General features: G+C 47.0%; 1 protein-coding gene across 3 annotated transcripts in view; it reads left to right on the top strand.

The window, feature by feature from the left end:
• The window catches only part of CYRIB (CYFIP related Rac1 interactor B), a 146030-nt gene that overhangs the window by 30336 nt on the left and 101842 nt on the right, over nucleotides 1-13852 (top strand). For all 3 annotated transcript variants that reach the window (XM_059395164.1, XM_059395168.1, XM_059395167.1), the window contains one exon: nucleotides 10413-10465. In XM_059395164.1, the coding sequence (XP_059251147.1) occupies nucleotides 10413-10465 (53 nt within the window). Of the gene's footprint in view, nucleotides 1-10412; nucleotides 10466-13852 lie in introns of those variants that run through there.

Genomic DNA, 13852 nt, shown 5'->3' with positions numbered 1-13852 from the left:
TTTTAGCATTTTTACCTAGATCTGTTTTTTTTTTTTTTTAATATTTTATTTATTTTTTTTTTTTTTTTAACCAAAAGGGAGAAAAGGTGAGCACACACTTGGGTGGGGCGGGGTGGGGGACAGGACGGGCAGAGGGCTAAGCAGACTCCCCACTAAGCAGGAAGCCTGGCCTGATATCTCCACCTGAGCCACACAGGTGCCCCCCCACCCCTCCCAAATTTGGTTTAGCTGCTTCTAAAGAAATTTGAAGTTCAGTGGGCCAGCCACTTCTGAACACCTTTCCCTAGTAACTTTATAAGGATTACAGATGAAGAAACCTGTTTTCCCAAGAAGTTGTGGCACGTTTGTAAATGAGGGAGTCAGGATTGGGGCCAAGGCCTGTCTGACTCCAAAGCTCGTTCCTCTGCACAGCCATGGACCCCAGGTCCGTGTACATAAGACTGGAGCTGAGCTGGAAACAGTAGCCACTAGCCACAGGGGTTAAGTTTGAACTAATTAAAATTAATAAACATGGAAAAACTCAGTTCCTCAGGTACATCGGCCAGAGTGCAGGTTCTCAGTAGCCGTGTGTGACTGGTGCCGCCATCCCTGGTTGTGCAGACAGAGAGCATCTGATTCCCTGTAGAAAGTTCTGTTGGACTTTCTGCATGGGACAGAGAGAGCTCTGGGCCCAGCCGAGCATGGTTAGGGGGAAGAAAGCGTGAACAGGCTCTCTGACCCTGTGGGGATCTACTATGAGAGATACGTGGCTTTACTTGCCACGGAGGGGTTTCCTGGGACTTGGGATTTGCCTTGCTAAAGCTGGAAAATTCCCTGACAGACTGGGATGGGTCGGTCCCTCTGTTCATCACTATTTCCATGTAGGTGTCACTGCTGTGCCCAGGTCCAGGACACACAGCGTTTGGTGAAGGGTCACTGAAAGCTCAGGAGTGAGCTAGCCGACTAAGGGATGGCATCAGTCAGGGATTCAGGGGTGAGGCATACCCAGCAGGGGCCCCCATCTGGAGTGAAGGCCCTCTGAACGGTACACCGGTACACCGGGACCCAGAGCCGCCACCTGGGAAGTGGTTAAGCAGGGGAAGGAGTTGGAAATGGGAGGAGGCCAAGTGACCGTCGTCGCGGGGTGGTGAGCCGTGGGGAAACCTGGTGGCTGGTGTGGCTCTGCTCGGATCCTGCTGAGCCCAGGCAGCTCCTGTCCTTCCAGTCTTCATGTCCCGGCACCTCTAGAACCAGGGATACGCAGAGAGGATATTCTGTGCCTTTATCAGTGTCACTTTCTCGAGTAAACAGTGATGCGCCTTGACACAGAGCATGTGGCTGATAACCTGCATTTCAGGCACGTGGCCTACGTGGCCTTCCTCTTGCTCTTCTGTGGGCCAGCGGCTCCTCCATTCTCTCCTTTGATAAGGGCCAGAGCTAGCCTGCAGGGCGCACGCAGGTTTAACCGAGATGCCGATGCCGTGAAGTCCGGCGCTGTGGCTGTTTGGCACGTTCTTTTCCTTCCTCCTGCTCTCCTCCACTTCACCTCCGTTTCTTTCTTTCTTTCTTTTCTTTTTTTTTTAAGATTTTATTTATTTGCCAGAGAGAGAGAGAGAGAGAGAACACACAGGCAGAGAGGCAGGCAGAGGCAGGCAGAGGCAGCAAGAGAAGCAGGTTCCCTGCCGAGCAAGGAGCCGGATGTGGGACTCGATCCCAGGACCCTGGGATCATGACCTGAGCCGGAAGCAGCAGCTTAACCGACTGAGCCACTCAGGCGTCCCGCTTCACCTCCGTTTCTTAAACGAATGCTCTGTGGAACGACAAAGAATCACAACCGCTTAGGATACTATATACAGTGATAATTAAGGTTATCAAAGAGATGATTGGTTAAGGCTCCAAAATATTTATTTTGAATATTTACTAACGTGTTAAGCACCTGTGTCGTCTCTTCCCTTCCCCTAAAATACTGGAGATTTCTTAAGGTTAAAGATTTGTCCAAATTCATCACTTGGATGCAGGGTTGCAAGTACTACAGCTTCATTAAGAACATTGTTACATATGTGAGGGATAGATCATGGGAAGATGGGGGTCATGGGTGCCCTGTAAGCAGGGAGGTTGTGATGAGGGAAAGTAGAGACACCATGTTTGTCTTCTCTCCTGTTCGCAGAATGTAATCCTGAAAATGGGCCGTAGCTCTAGGAGAAGGGATGCCAAGAGAAATGGTAATTAATAGGTCCCATCGCTGACTGTTGTCTTTGACAGAAAATGCCTGGTGTAACAGCCATGTGTCCCCAGATCCCAGGCCTGGGGCTGGGAGGATTGTATGCTCCCGTGACACTTCGTGGTCTTTCAAGAGAGGATGACAACTTCAGGGGGACAGTGTGTGAAGCCTTTATTCCTTCAGAGGCTAGTATGACTAAATAGGTGAAATGAAGCTACTTTTGGGGTGGGGGGTGGCGGTAACCTAAGCTAGAGAATATTTATTTATTTATTTATTTATTTGTAAGGTAGGCTTCCACACTGGGTGTGGCACCCAGCACAGGGCTTGAACTCAACAACCCTGAGATCAAGACCTGAACCAAGATCAAGAGTTGGACGTTTAACCAACGGAGCCACCCAGGCAACCTCCCTTCCCCACCACGCAAAGCCGGAGAGTTTTTGCAAACTTGTGGTGGACCCTAGAATCTGTTATGCTCTCTCAGAAGAATCCCAAATTATGTGTAGGGTTCACATCTGGGTAGGGAAGGTGCATTGGAAGTTAGGATTGTTTGGTATGTTCTGTGGCATTAGGATTATAGAAAGTCAATGTATATGTAACTTCGTGCATGTGTGTGTGTGTGTGCACAAGCGTTCAGAACCTTCTATAATCCTCAATACCTGAAGTACATTCTTGGGGTGAGGCTTATGTCTGGTTTTGCAAATAAAAACAGTACTGCTGAAGATAGTAGGTCCTGTTGTCATGTAAAATTTCCATAGCCAGGGACGCCTGGGTGGCTCAGTTGGTTAAGCACCTGCCTTCGGCTCAGGTCATGATCCCAGGGTCCTGGGATCGAGTCCCACATCGGGCTCCTTGCTCAGCGGGGAGCCTGCTTCTCCCTCTGCCTCTGCTGCTTCTCTGCCTGTCTGTGCTCGCGCTCTCCCTCTCTCTGATAAATAAATAAAATTAAAAAAAAAAAAACCTTAAAAAAAAATTCCATAGCCAGTTAGCGCTAATTATAATGAGGAAATTAAGCACCTGGGAGTGTGTTTCAAGGACATCTCTCCCCAGTACGTTAGCTGCCTTTCTGGACTGCCTACTTGTCAAGGTCATAATGATACAGGTTGGCAGAGCGAAGGAGACCCTGGCGAATAGGAAAGGGGGTATTCTGAAGGGATCAAGGAATACTTTAGAAACTCCAGCATGGTGGATGGCTTCTCCAAATGCTTTTATTTCCAGGCTGCATCTTTGATGCTCTATGGTTCTGGAAAGGTGGGGCAGAAGATGGCACCCACGGTTGTGAGTCCGGGAGTGTGTTCTCTGGGGATCCTCTGTGGCAGTGGGGGCTCCAGATATGGCAGTTTTTTCCAACAACAGAAACAAATCAGCCAAGATAAACTGGAATCACTTGCATGAAGCCTTCCCGCCACCAACTCACACAAGTAATTCAGTGCTTGACCAACAGGAGTAGTAACAGAGATTGAGAGTTCCGGAAGTCTTCATGTTCAGGAAATAGGAATGGCTAACTCTCTGTGGTACTATATACACTGAAGAGTAGAGAAACCACATTAGTACTTCTGCTCCCAACCCAAGTGCCTGCCACCTTCAAGGTGCTTATGATCTCACCAAAGGAGCCAAACGTTGGGTGGTTATAAACATGGCGTAGGATGGGGTCTCGGGTTCAGATGGTAGAGTTGAGGGAATGATCGATATGATCTTCCCTAACACTGTTGTCCCGGAATGTTACCTCTGTGTTTCTGGTTCTCGTTCAGGCCAGGTGTCTGGCTCTGCCTCTGTGACCCGGTGCTTGTGTTCTTCATCACCCCGTGGCTGCCTCTGTCAGAGCCCTCGTCACGTGCTGTTGCAGGCACCAGGGTGCACACTCCCCCGAGGGTGAGGGCTCGGAGGGAGGCATCTCTGTTGTCCTCTCCATCTCTCTTGCCCCTGTGAAGCTGCCTGACCTGTCACAGTCAGGTGAGGGCCTGCTTCTGGGTCACAGTCGTCTCATGTATCATCAGGTGGGGTGAGGGAGGTCTCTGGGGCCTCTTTCATATAAGGCCACTTGTTCCATCCTTGAGGGTTCACCCTTTGTGACCCAACCATTTCTTAAAGGCCTCACCCCCCCCCCCCTTTTTAAAAAGATTTTCTTTATTTATTTGAGAGAGAAAGAGCCAGAGCAAAAGAGTTAGCACCCACAAGCAGGGGGAGGGGCAGAGGGAGAGGGAGAAGCAGACTCCCAGCTGAGGAAGGCCTGAGGTGGGGTTCAGTCCTAGGACCCCGGGATCATGACATGAGCTGAAGACAGATGCTTAATTGACCGAGCCACTGAGGCCTCCCAAGGCCCCGTCTTCCTCTTTTTTTTTTTTTCTTTAAGATTTTATTTATTTATTTGACACAGAAGAAGCAGGCTTCACGCCAAGCAGGGAACCCGATGTGGGGCTCGATCCCAGGACTCTGGAATCATGACCTGAGCCAAAGGCAGACGCTTAGTGACTGAGCCACCCAGGTGATCCAAGGCCCCACCTTCTAAGGCTGCCACATGGGATGTTAGGATTCCAGTGTGTGAATCTGGGGGGAAAATCCACATTCAGACCGCAGTACTTCTTCCTGACATATAACATGCATATAAAGCAGTGCCCATCATGATTCTTTTGGGATGTATGTTTTAAGTCCTACTGGTTTAAAACTCGACACAGCAGACGTCTGGAGGTGGAAGCACAGGGAGGGCCAAATACAGTGAGCTCAGGTACAAGCAATAGGAGGGACTCCTGAATTGTGCGAATCCTGGCCTGGGTACAGCAAATCCCCAGGCACAGCTGTTGATGTCTCCCGTGCTTGGCACAACGTGTGGAAGATGAGGACCGGCATCCCAGCCGAGCGGGGCAAGCCAGAGGTTTGGAAGTTTTCATAATAAAAGCTCGTGGTTTGGATTAAGCAATTATATTTCTTCTTCTTTTTTTTTTAATTTTTTAAAAGATTTTTTTTCTATTTACTTGACAGGGAGAACAAGAGAGCACAAGCAGATCAGGCCCCACATAGGGCTCCGTGCTCAGCAGAGAGCCTGCTTCTCCCTCTCCTAGATCTCTTTTTTAGAAAAGACCTGTGGTTTCTCAGAACTGAGGGGTAATGTGAATCTGTGGGAGAATCTTACCTTCCTCTCTCAGGAGGCAGGCGGGATTGAGAGACTGTAAGCATTTCCCAGTAACTATGGAAACTGCGGAGCTTTAGCGCGGAGCTTTCTCTGGGCTACTTTCTCTGGGTTGATCAACCAGGCACCTGTGCAATGATCACAGTTTTTTTCTTGACAAAATTACAAAAAGCACTGATGTGCTTTGAAGTCTGTTTTCCTATGTTTGTAAAATATTGCCCTAATATATTTTTTTTCTGTTATCGTCAAGTCCTTTGAAGACTGTAAGAGGAGTTTCAACGTGCTTTGGAAGATTTATCAGGAATTCTGAATAATAATAATTCTTATAAATAGCTAACATTAGCAGAGCGTTTGGTATAGATTAGCCACTGTTCTGAGGGGAAGTTTTATTAAATAAGTGATTAAGGGTTGTTGGAAATATTACAGAGCTCTTATAATTGAACAGGATTATGGGTATAAGTTTATGATTTTATTACCAGGGATAGAATGAATCATGGCTAAGGAAAAAAAAAAAAACAGCAAGTGATAAACAAGCCAATCAAATTACAAGATGAATTCACTCAGGAGGAAGAGTAATTATTTCAGTTATTTTTGTGTGCTTAATTAACATTTATTAGGTATCCTCTGGGTCACAGGCACCGTTAGGTACTTTTACGTCTGTATTTTATTTAATTACGAGGAGTGCTTCACTTCCAGATAAGATTTCCCGTGGGTTTCCTTCGGCTAATGAGTTATTCCAGCTGGTCCTGCTCGTTTGGTGAGTCGCCTGGGGAGGCCGAGAGTCCCCGAGGTGCTGGGGTGTCATCCCTAGAGAGACTTGGAGTGGACAGGGTTGGGAGCCAGGGGCAGGATTTTTAAAAACAACTTTCATCCCCCTCCCGCGAGCGCTGGCTAAGCCAGGGGTGAGGACGTCTGTGTTGGGCTCTGGGAGATGTTTTTTCACCGACAGGGAAATACTGACGTAAACTCTTCAGCAGCCAGCCGTCATTGCGAACCTTGCAGGTCGTTTGCTACACCAGGTGGAAGAAGAAAAACACCTGTTTTCCTTTGTTTCCTACGAGCTAGAAGGTGGGAAGTGTCAGCATCACAGCTCAATGACGCGGGCCAGAAAATGTGGCCCCAAACATCTCAGACCCAGAATGGCCCCCAATGCTGAATCTGTTGTTGGGATGTGCTCCGGGGCGTGGATCTTGCCAGTGACTTGCCTAAGGTGTTGTTTTTTGATTTGTGTTTTTACTTAAAAAACACAAACAACAAAAAACCTTAGGCAAGTTAATCTTTTACTTAAAAAAAACAAAACAAAACAAAACAAACCAAAGAGGTTAGGTGACTTCTACGCTAGAGGTAATTCCTTTTAATGAAATACATAGGCACGGAGTACAGGTCTGTGAATAAAGAGTTTAAGAGGGCGCAGAGAATTATGAGGAATTCTTCTGGTGGAGGGATTATAGGTCCAAATGGCTTCTTTAAACGTCGTCTTTGATGTCATAGTCAAGTTGTTTAACATCAAAACATTAAAAAAGAAAAAACATGAAGGAATTAAGTGGTGTGGGGAGTTCAGCTTTTCTTTAAAAATGGTTAGAGCCTGAGATCACATCACCGAGAGTTAACCTAAAAAATGATCCATAATCAGAAACATATCCAGTCCCTAAAAAGTCCCTAAAAGGATTCATGGTCATCTTCGCAGATCGATTTGCTTCAGTGGGAATTTTTCATCCTGCTCCGAAAGCCCCGGGAGTCGTGTGATGTAACTGGTGGAGAGAAACAACACAAGCTTCCATTAGTTCCATCCATGTTAAGCACGATCCCTGAAAATAAACCAGTTTTCTGGTAGAACCTTCCAGTTAAGAATGTTGTGTCCTTTGGAAAGCGTTGTGGTGAGTCTGCCAAGAGAACTGGGGCAACTCAATCACTCCTTTGGGCCTGGGGTTCTTCGCTGTGTCACCAGGGGATCGTCCTTGTCCAGGTGGGATGACTCTGGGACCCTGGTGTCGCCTGTAGAGTCATGGGGGAGAAGCATTGAGGGGGCTGCTCTGGGTCTTCAGGTCTCCACCCTGGGCTCAGAGCTGCTGGAGGTGGGGGCGGGTAGTGGGGGCATCTGGATATGGGCTCTTTTGCAGAGAGAGGAAATCTGTTCGGTTCTGTAGGCATCTTCGGGGACCTGTTATGTGTCAGGCAGAATTCCCAGATGCTGGGCACGATAGGATGACCAAACTCCATGTCAGCCCTCAGATAGCTTCCAGTGTCCTGGAGGAGGCCGAGCGGGACACAGGGGGTCCCAGCATTTCTTCAGCTAGGCCAGGGGCTGGGTGGGAGAAGGGGTTGGTGGGAACGCAGACTGTCTGTGTGAGCTGTGCGTGGTTTTTTTTAGAAACAAAAGACAAGGAGAGGAGACGGCTCCCTCTTTGAGTCACTCTGCCCAGCCACTCCTCAGGGGAAAAGAAAGAGGAAGGAGGAGAGCCCCCGTGGGATGGTTGGGACTTCCCTGATGCCCTAGAATGGACCCAGAGGCTTCTGCATGCTGTCGGGGCAGGAAGAGGACTGGGCTCTCAGAAGACCATAGAAACAGCCCTTAGGGCCAAAGGAACCTCAGGAGGTCACCTGGTCCAGGCAGGATACCCTGGCAAGCCCACCTGGCTTACATAACCAGGTCTGATATCCTACATCTCTCTTCCCACTGCCTGTGCTTGACCACGTGGACCAGCAAATTAGCCTGCAGGCCTTTGCATGTGCTTTCGATTCTGCTTGGATCCCCTCCTGCCTGGGCTGGGCAAATTCTAACTTGTCTTTTTGTTTTCAGCTTAGATACCACCTCCTTGGAGAAGCCTTTCTCATAGTCCCTGCTTGCCATCCCTCGCTGAGTTAATTAAAGACCCATTTCTGTGATTGCCTAACACCGTCCTCATCACTGTTGTGTACTTTCTCATACTCTGCTCTAATTGGTTGTCTGCCTGTCATTGGTCCACTAATCCACGAGAGCTCCTGGCTGGCTGAGATGGTTTAACTCCTGGAATTATCTCCACGGCCACGTGCTTGGCACATCATAGGGGCTCCGTAGATAGTTCTTGAAAGAATGAGAGTTCTTACTTTACAGCAGATGCTATGGGAGCTCAGAGGGTTACACTGCCTTACTCAAAGTCACATAGCTCTGAGGGACTGAGAAGGGGCTGAAGCCCATGTGTGAGTCTAAAGAGGAGACAAGATTAGATCTGGTTTCTAGAGCCATAGTCTCTATCATGGAAGTGAAAACAAGTCACCCTTGACACTTTCCTTCTGAGGGAGCTACTTGCTGTCTCCTGGGTTTATCTCTAGGTGATGCTATGGTCAGCTTACTCTTTGTCTTCTTAAAACAAACAAACAAAAAGAAAGGGTTTTCTGAAAGTTAGTGCCCTTTTTCTGCTTTTGAGGTCCTTTTTCCCAAGGCCCTAACAATTTCCCCCAAGAAAACAACTTGCTTCCATTCTGTACTTTGTAAACCCGGTCAAAACATTTGAAAGAAAGAAAAAAAAATTTTTATGTACTTGGAAGACATGGGGAGAGGGGTCCAGAGAACTGTAGTTGTGGTGTGTGTGTGTGCATGTGTGTGTGTATGTGTGGTGTGCACACACTTCCCTACAGGGCATGGGACATGTGTTGCACATACTCAAGGATAGAGCTTATAAGTATGCTTAGATGGTTCTTAAATTCCCTTTCTTTGGACACCAAGCAGTTCTGTGATCATGATTTAAAAGGGCATTTTAGGGGCATCTGGCTGGCTCAGTCGGTAGAGTGTGTTACTTTTTTTTTTTTTTTTTAAAGATTTTATTTATTTGTCAGAGAGAGAGAGAGAGAAGGCACGCAAGCAGGCAGAGAGGCAGGCAGAGGCGGACAGAGAGGCAGGCTCCCTGCTGAGCAAGGAGCCCTACGTGGGACTCGATCCCAGGACCCTGGGATCATGACCTGAGTCGAAGGCAGCGGCCCAACGCGCTGAGCCACCCAGGCGTCCAGAGTGTGTTACTCTTGATCTCAAGGTTGTGAGTTTGAGCCACACATTGGGTGTAGAAACTACTTAAAAATATTTAAAAAAAATTTTTTTTAATGGAATTTTAAACCATTCACACAGAACTGGAACAGAAATAAGAAAACCCGTGCAGGGAAACCAGAGGAGAGATGGGGGGCGGGGGGCACAAGGGGTTGACATGATCAGCCCACAGGGCCGTCCTCCTGCCACAATCAGGCTCTGCCCCCAAACCTTCTGTGAATAAAACGCGGCCAGTGGAGTGGTTTCCTGTGGTTCAGTACCCAGTGAAAAGCACAGAGAACACATTAAGGCAGCTAAAGTTGTAATCAAAATAAAGGCCAAAAAAAAGGCATTCCGGTTCTCTTCCACACGATAATGAGGACATCTAGATGCCATGGACGTTGCTCCCATCTTCGCGCTCGTGCTGGTGACTGTGCTCCATGGGACGTTGGTTAACTATGTTTTTATGAAAACGCCCTTTGATTCATAAGTTTCTGCTGCTGTAAGAGATGTTGAGGGTGACAAGCATGGGGTGCTGTACATATTTATTTTCCTTTCTCAGCCAAGAAGAAACCTAAAACAGGAAGTGATTCAGGGATAGAATGATTCAGACCAGATCAAACTCAAGTTGGGCTGGGACCAAGGTATGCTGTTGTAACTCAGAGTTCTAGCGTCCTTTATCTTAGAATTTTGAATTTGGAAGGACAGCCTGGCCCCACTCTTGGTCCCCAGGACCCACAGTCCAGCCACACTGTCAGTCATAGGATTTCAGTTTAGGTCTTTGCTCTTTACTCAGCTATGCAACCATGAGCAAGTTGCTTAACTTCTCTGAATCTCCATTTTTTTTTTTTAATCTCCACTTCTTTATTTGTAATACATAAAACTACTTTGAATGTTAAATGAGAAGGATGTTTGAGAAACATGCTCTGTAAACTTTAATGGTCTGAAGAAATGGAATTTGGAGTTGTTATTCCCAGACCTTCTCTCTGATATGGGAAGACTCATAGTGGCTAGCGTTTCCTGGGGGCTTACCATGTGCTCAGGTCGGTTGTTATTTGCTTAACCCTTGCTATACTTCTGTTTTACAGGAGAAGAAACTGCGGCCTGGAGTTTGAGTTATTCGTTCAAGGTTACCAAGTTGGTAAGTAACGGTGGATTTGACCATGGCCGTCTGCTTCAGAACCTGTGTTCTTCACCACTACACTGTGAAGAAAAATGAAAGTGGATGGTAATCAGGCCAGGACATGGATTTCAGTTCAGTAGAAATAACCTCCTGTTTCCGTTGAAATTAGAATCCATGTGCTTTCATTTTACTGTACGTATATTTAGAGAAACTACCAGGTTATCCGGTTAAATCATTGATTTCCATGAGAACCTTGGAGGGCAGGAGACATTCTCAGCCTCCTGTGACCAGTAACAGTAATAATCGCTGACACTTATTGAGCACTGTTGAAGAGCTGATCTCGTGCCAGGAGCTTTGTCTGAATTACCTTGTTTAAATTTCAAGAGAGAGTTGAGGTTCAAAGAAAAGAAGTAACTTGCTCAAGTTCACTCCAAATGCAAGGGGTTTCTCAGTCCATCTGGGCTGTTATAACAATAACAGACTAGGGGGCACCGAACAGTAGAAAATTGATTCTCAAAAAAAAAAAAAAAAAAAAAAAAAAAGAAAATTGATTCTCACAGTTCTAGAGGCCGACAAGACCAAGATCAAGGTGCTGGCAGAGGCGGTGTCTGGTGGGGCCCTCTTCCTCGTTCCCAGGTGGCCGTTTTTTCACGATCACCTCATGCGGCAGAAAGGGTGAGGGAGCTGTCTGGAGGCTCTGTCATCAAGGGTGCAACTCCCATTCATGAGGCTCCGTCTTCGGGACCTAATCACTCCTGAAAGCTCTACCTCCTAACACCATCCCGCTGGAGCTTGGGCTTCAGAATAGGAATCTGGCGTGGACACAAACAGGAGTAGAGACGGTATTCACATCTGGGCAATCTGGGTGGGAGCCAGGGCTCTTAACTGCTGGGAGCCTCTCATGGAACACCAGCTTGGAGAAGCTTGGTACCTTCTACCTCCACCGGCTCTTCCGTTTTCTGCCTCTTAGGCCCCTCGTCTTCCTGGTCTGCTCACCGCCCTGCGCTTGGCTGGCTTGCCTCTGGAGAGCATTAGCTGTAGATCAGAGAGATCAGGCAGCAGGATGCTTTGCATCAATCTCTCTTGTACGCTTGTAACTTTTATGTTCATGGAGGTATAACTTATTGTAAAATGCACAAATCATTTTTTTTTTTAAGATTTTTATTTTTAAGAAATCTCTGTATCCAGCATGGGGCTTGGACTTAACAAACCCAAGATCAAGAGTCGCGTGCTCCACAGACTGAGCCAGCCAGGGGCCCCTTGATGAATTCTTACTATACTACCCATCTTGTCCCCACCAGATAGGGCATTCGGTATTTCCATCTTTCCAGAACATTCTCTCACGCCCCTTCACAGTTAGTGCTGCCCCAGGGCTAACCACTATTCTGACCTACGGAAGTCCTATATCCATCCTAGCACGGATTCCTGCTTCAGACTTATCTAGATCCAAATATACTTATTCAACAAAAACAAAATACAGATAAAAATAACACTTTGAATAGCGTGGGTGATCCTGTCATTCTACCCAACAGGCGTCTCTCTTGGAGTGAGTGTGAATGAGAGACAGATCTGCTATTCCTTCTGTCACTCTTTGTTCCGATGGCTTTTTAGAGTGTGAGCATCTTGTGCCACCAAGGGTATTTCTTTTATTTATAGATTTTAATTATCCTACAACCCAGCTCTGAAATCCAAGCCAGCTCTTTCTTTGGGTGTTCAACCTAGGAAACCAAATCCAGTGCTGAAGGAACACCGCCTGTGTTGGACCTGTGTTGGGAGAGGGCTTGTCAGTCTGCATTGTGAGATCTTACTGTGCGATTGTCCAGGAGAATTTTGACGCCTTTCAGTTTTCATATCCGTGCTGACTTTGGAAGCTAACCCTTGAGTAAGCTGCCGTTGTGATGTGGACAGAGCTCAAGCCCGGGGTAGGTTGTTCTATTAGACCTGGAGACCTGAACATTCTGCCATTGTGGCAGACTGCACTGATTTGTGCGTCTGTTCTGATATGAACACAGAGTGGGCTGAAATAGAAGATTTGCATCTAGGGGAGCTCATCAGAAAGCGAAGTCTGCAAGTGCAAGAAACGGAGAGAGAAAATTAAGCCAAATGGTTATGTGGGCTGAAGCCATGACTGCCTGTGGGGCTTCTGTACCCAGGAAAAGGCCATAGAGTCCGGGTGTTCCAATTTTAATGCCACAGTGGGTCTAAAATGAAACCGGGCCCAAGGTGGAATTGAGCCCTGGGAACCATAACTGTCACACTTCTTCATGGAGAGAAGCTAGAAAAACTTCACTGCTCAGCAAAATAGAGAGGACGCTTGCCTTGAGTGGAAAAGTGTCAGCAAGAGATTAAAAACCGTATGTAGTTGTGGAATCTGCACTGTTACTGTGTATGAGATTATGAGACCTCCCCAGCTGAAAAATGAACATAAAAGCTGAAGGGTGCCTGGGTGGCTCAGTGGGTTGGGCCTCTGCCTTCGGCTCAGGTCATGATCTCAGGGTCCTGGGATCGGGTTCTGAGTTGGGCTCTCTGCTCGGCGGGGAGTCTGCTCGCCACCCCCCCCCCCCCCCCGCCTTTCTGCCTGCTTGTGATCTCTGTCTGTAAAAAAAAAAAAAAAAATCTTAAAAAAAAAAAAAAAAAAGAAAAAAAGCTGGTTCAGTGCCCTGGAAATTCCCAGTGCAAACACAAAATCACCCCATAAGGATATTCAACAAAGGGGAGACCTAACAGGACTCCCACAGAAAGAAAGAGCTTCTGGGGATGAGTTCACAGGTAAATAATACGAGCTATCCAGGATATGAACTGCTTCAAGCCAGAAGTAATAGAACGATCTAAAAGAGACTATAAAATGGCATACTTAAAATAATGAATGACTGAAGATGATATTAAGGAAAACGTAAAGAAAGATGAAAAAGAATAGGTTGATTTGAAGGGTGGCCAAATTCAAATGAAAAACGGTCATCCAAATTAAAATCCAGTGAAGGATTAACTGACACATTAGACACAGCCAAAGAAGTAATTAGTGAGCTGGGAGACAGTGGTATTAGTTGACATTTATTAAGTCCTTAGTGTGTGCTGGGCGCTATGCTGTGTATGTACATGAACTCATTTAATCCTTAGAAGGAAGTGAGAAGGAAGGCACGAGCAGTATCATGTGTATTTGATGGATGAGGAAGCTGGGGCGTGGTGGTTTGTGCCCTTGCCCAAGGTCGGCGGGTAAGGGTGGAGCTGGGATTTGACCCCGGGGTTCCTCGTGTAGTCTAGAGTCTGCGTGTGCCATTACTATCCCAGAGAGTATCCTCCAAAATAAGCACTAACCAGAAGGAGATGGGAATGCACAAGAATGGTAAAGAAATAAAGAAGAGAAAATGAGACGAGATTGCTTATGTCTAAACAGACGGGCCAGGG

The sequence above is a fragment of the Mustela nigripes genome, chromosome 3 (assembly GCF_022355385.1).
Source record: "Mustela nigripes isolate SB6536 chromosome 3, MUSNIG.SB6536, whole genome shotgun sequence".
In the NCBI taxonomy this organism is placed as follows: Eukaryota; Metazoa; Chordata; class Mammalia; order Carnivora; family Mustelidae; genus Mustela; species Mustela nigripes.
Note: the sequence above shows the minus strand (reverse complement) of the source record. Positions and strands in the feature narration are given on the sequence as shown.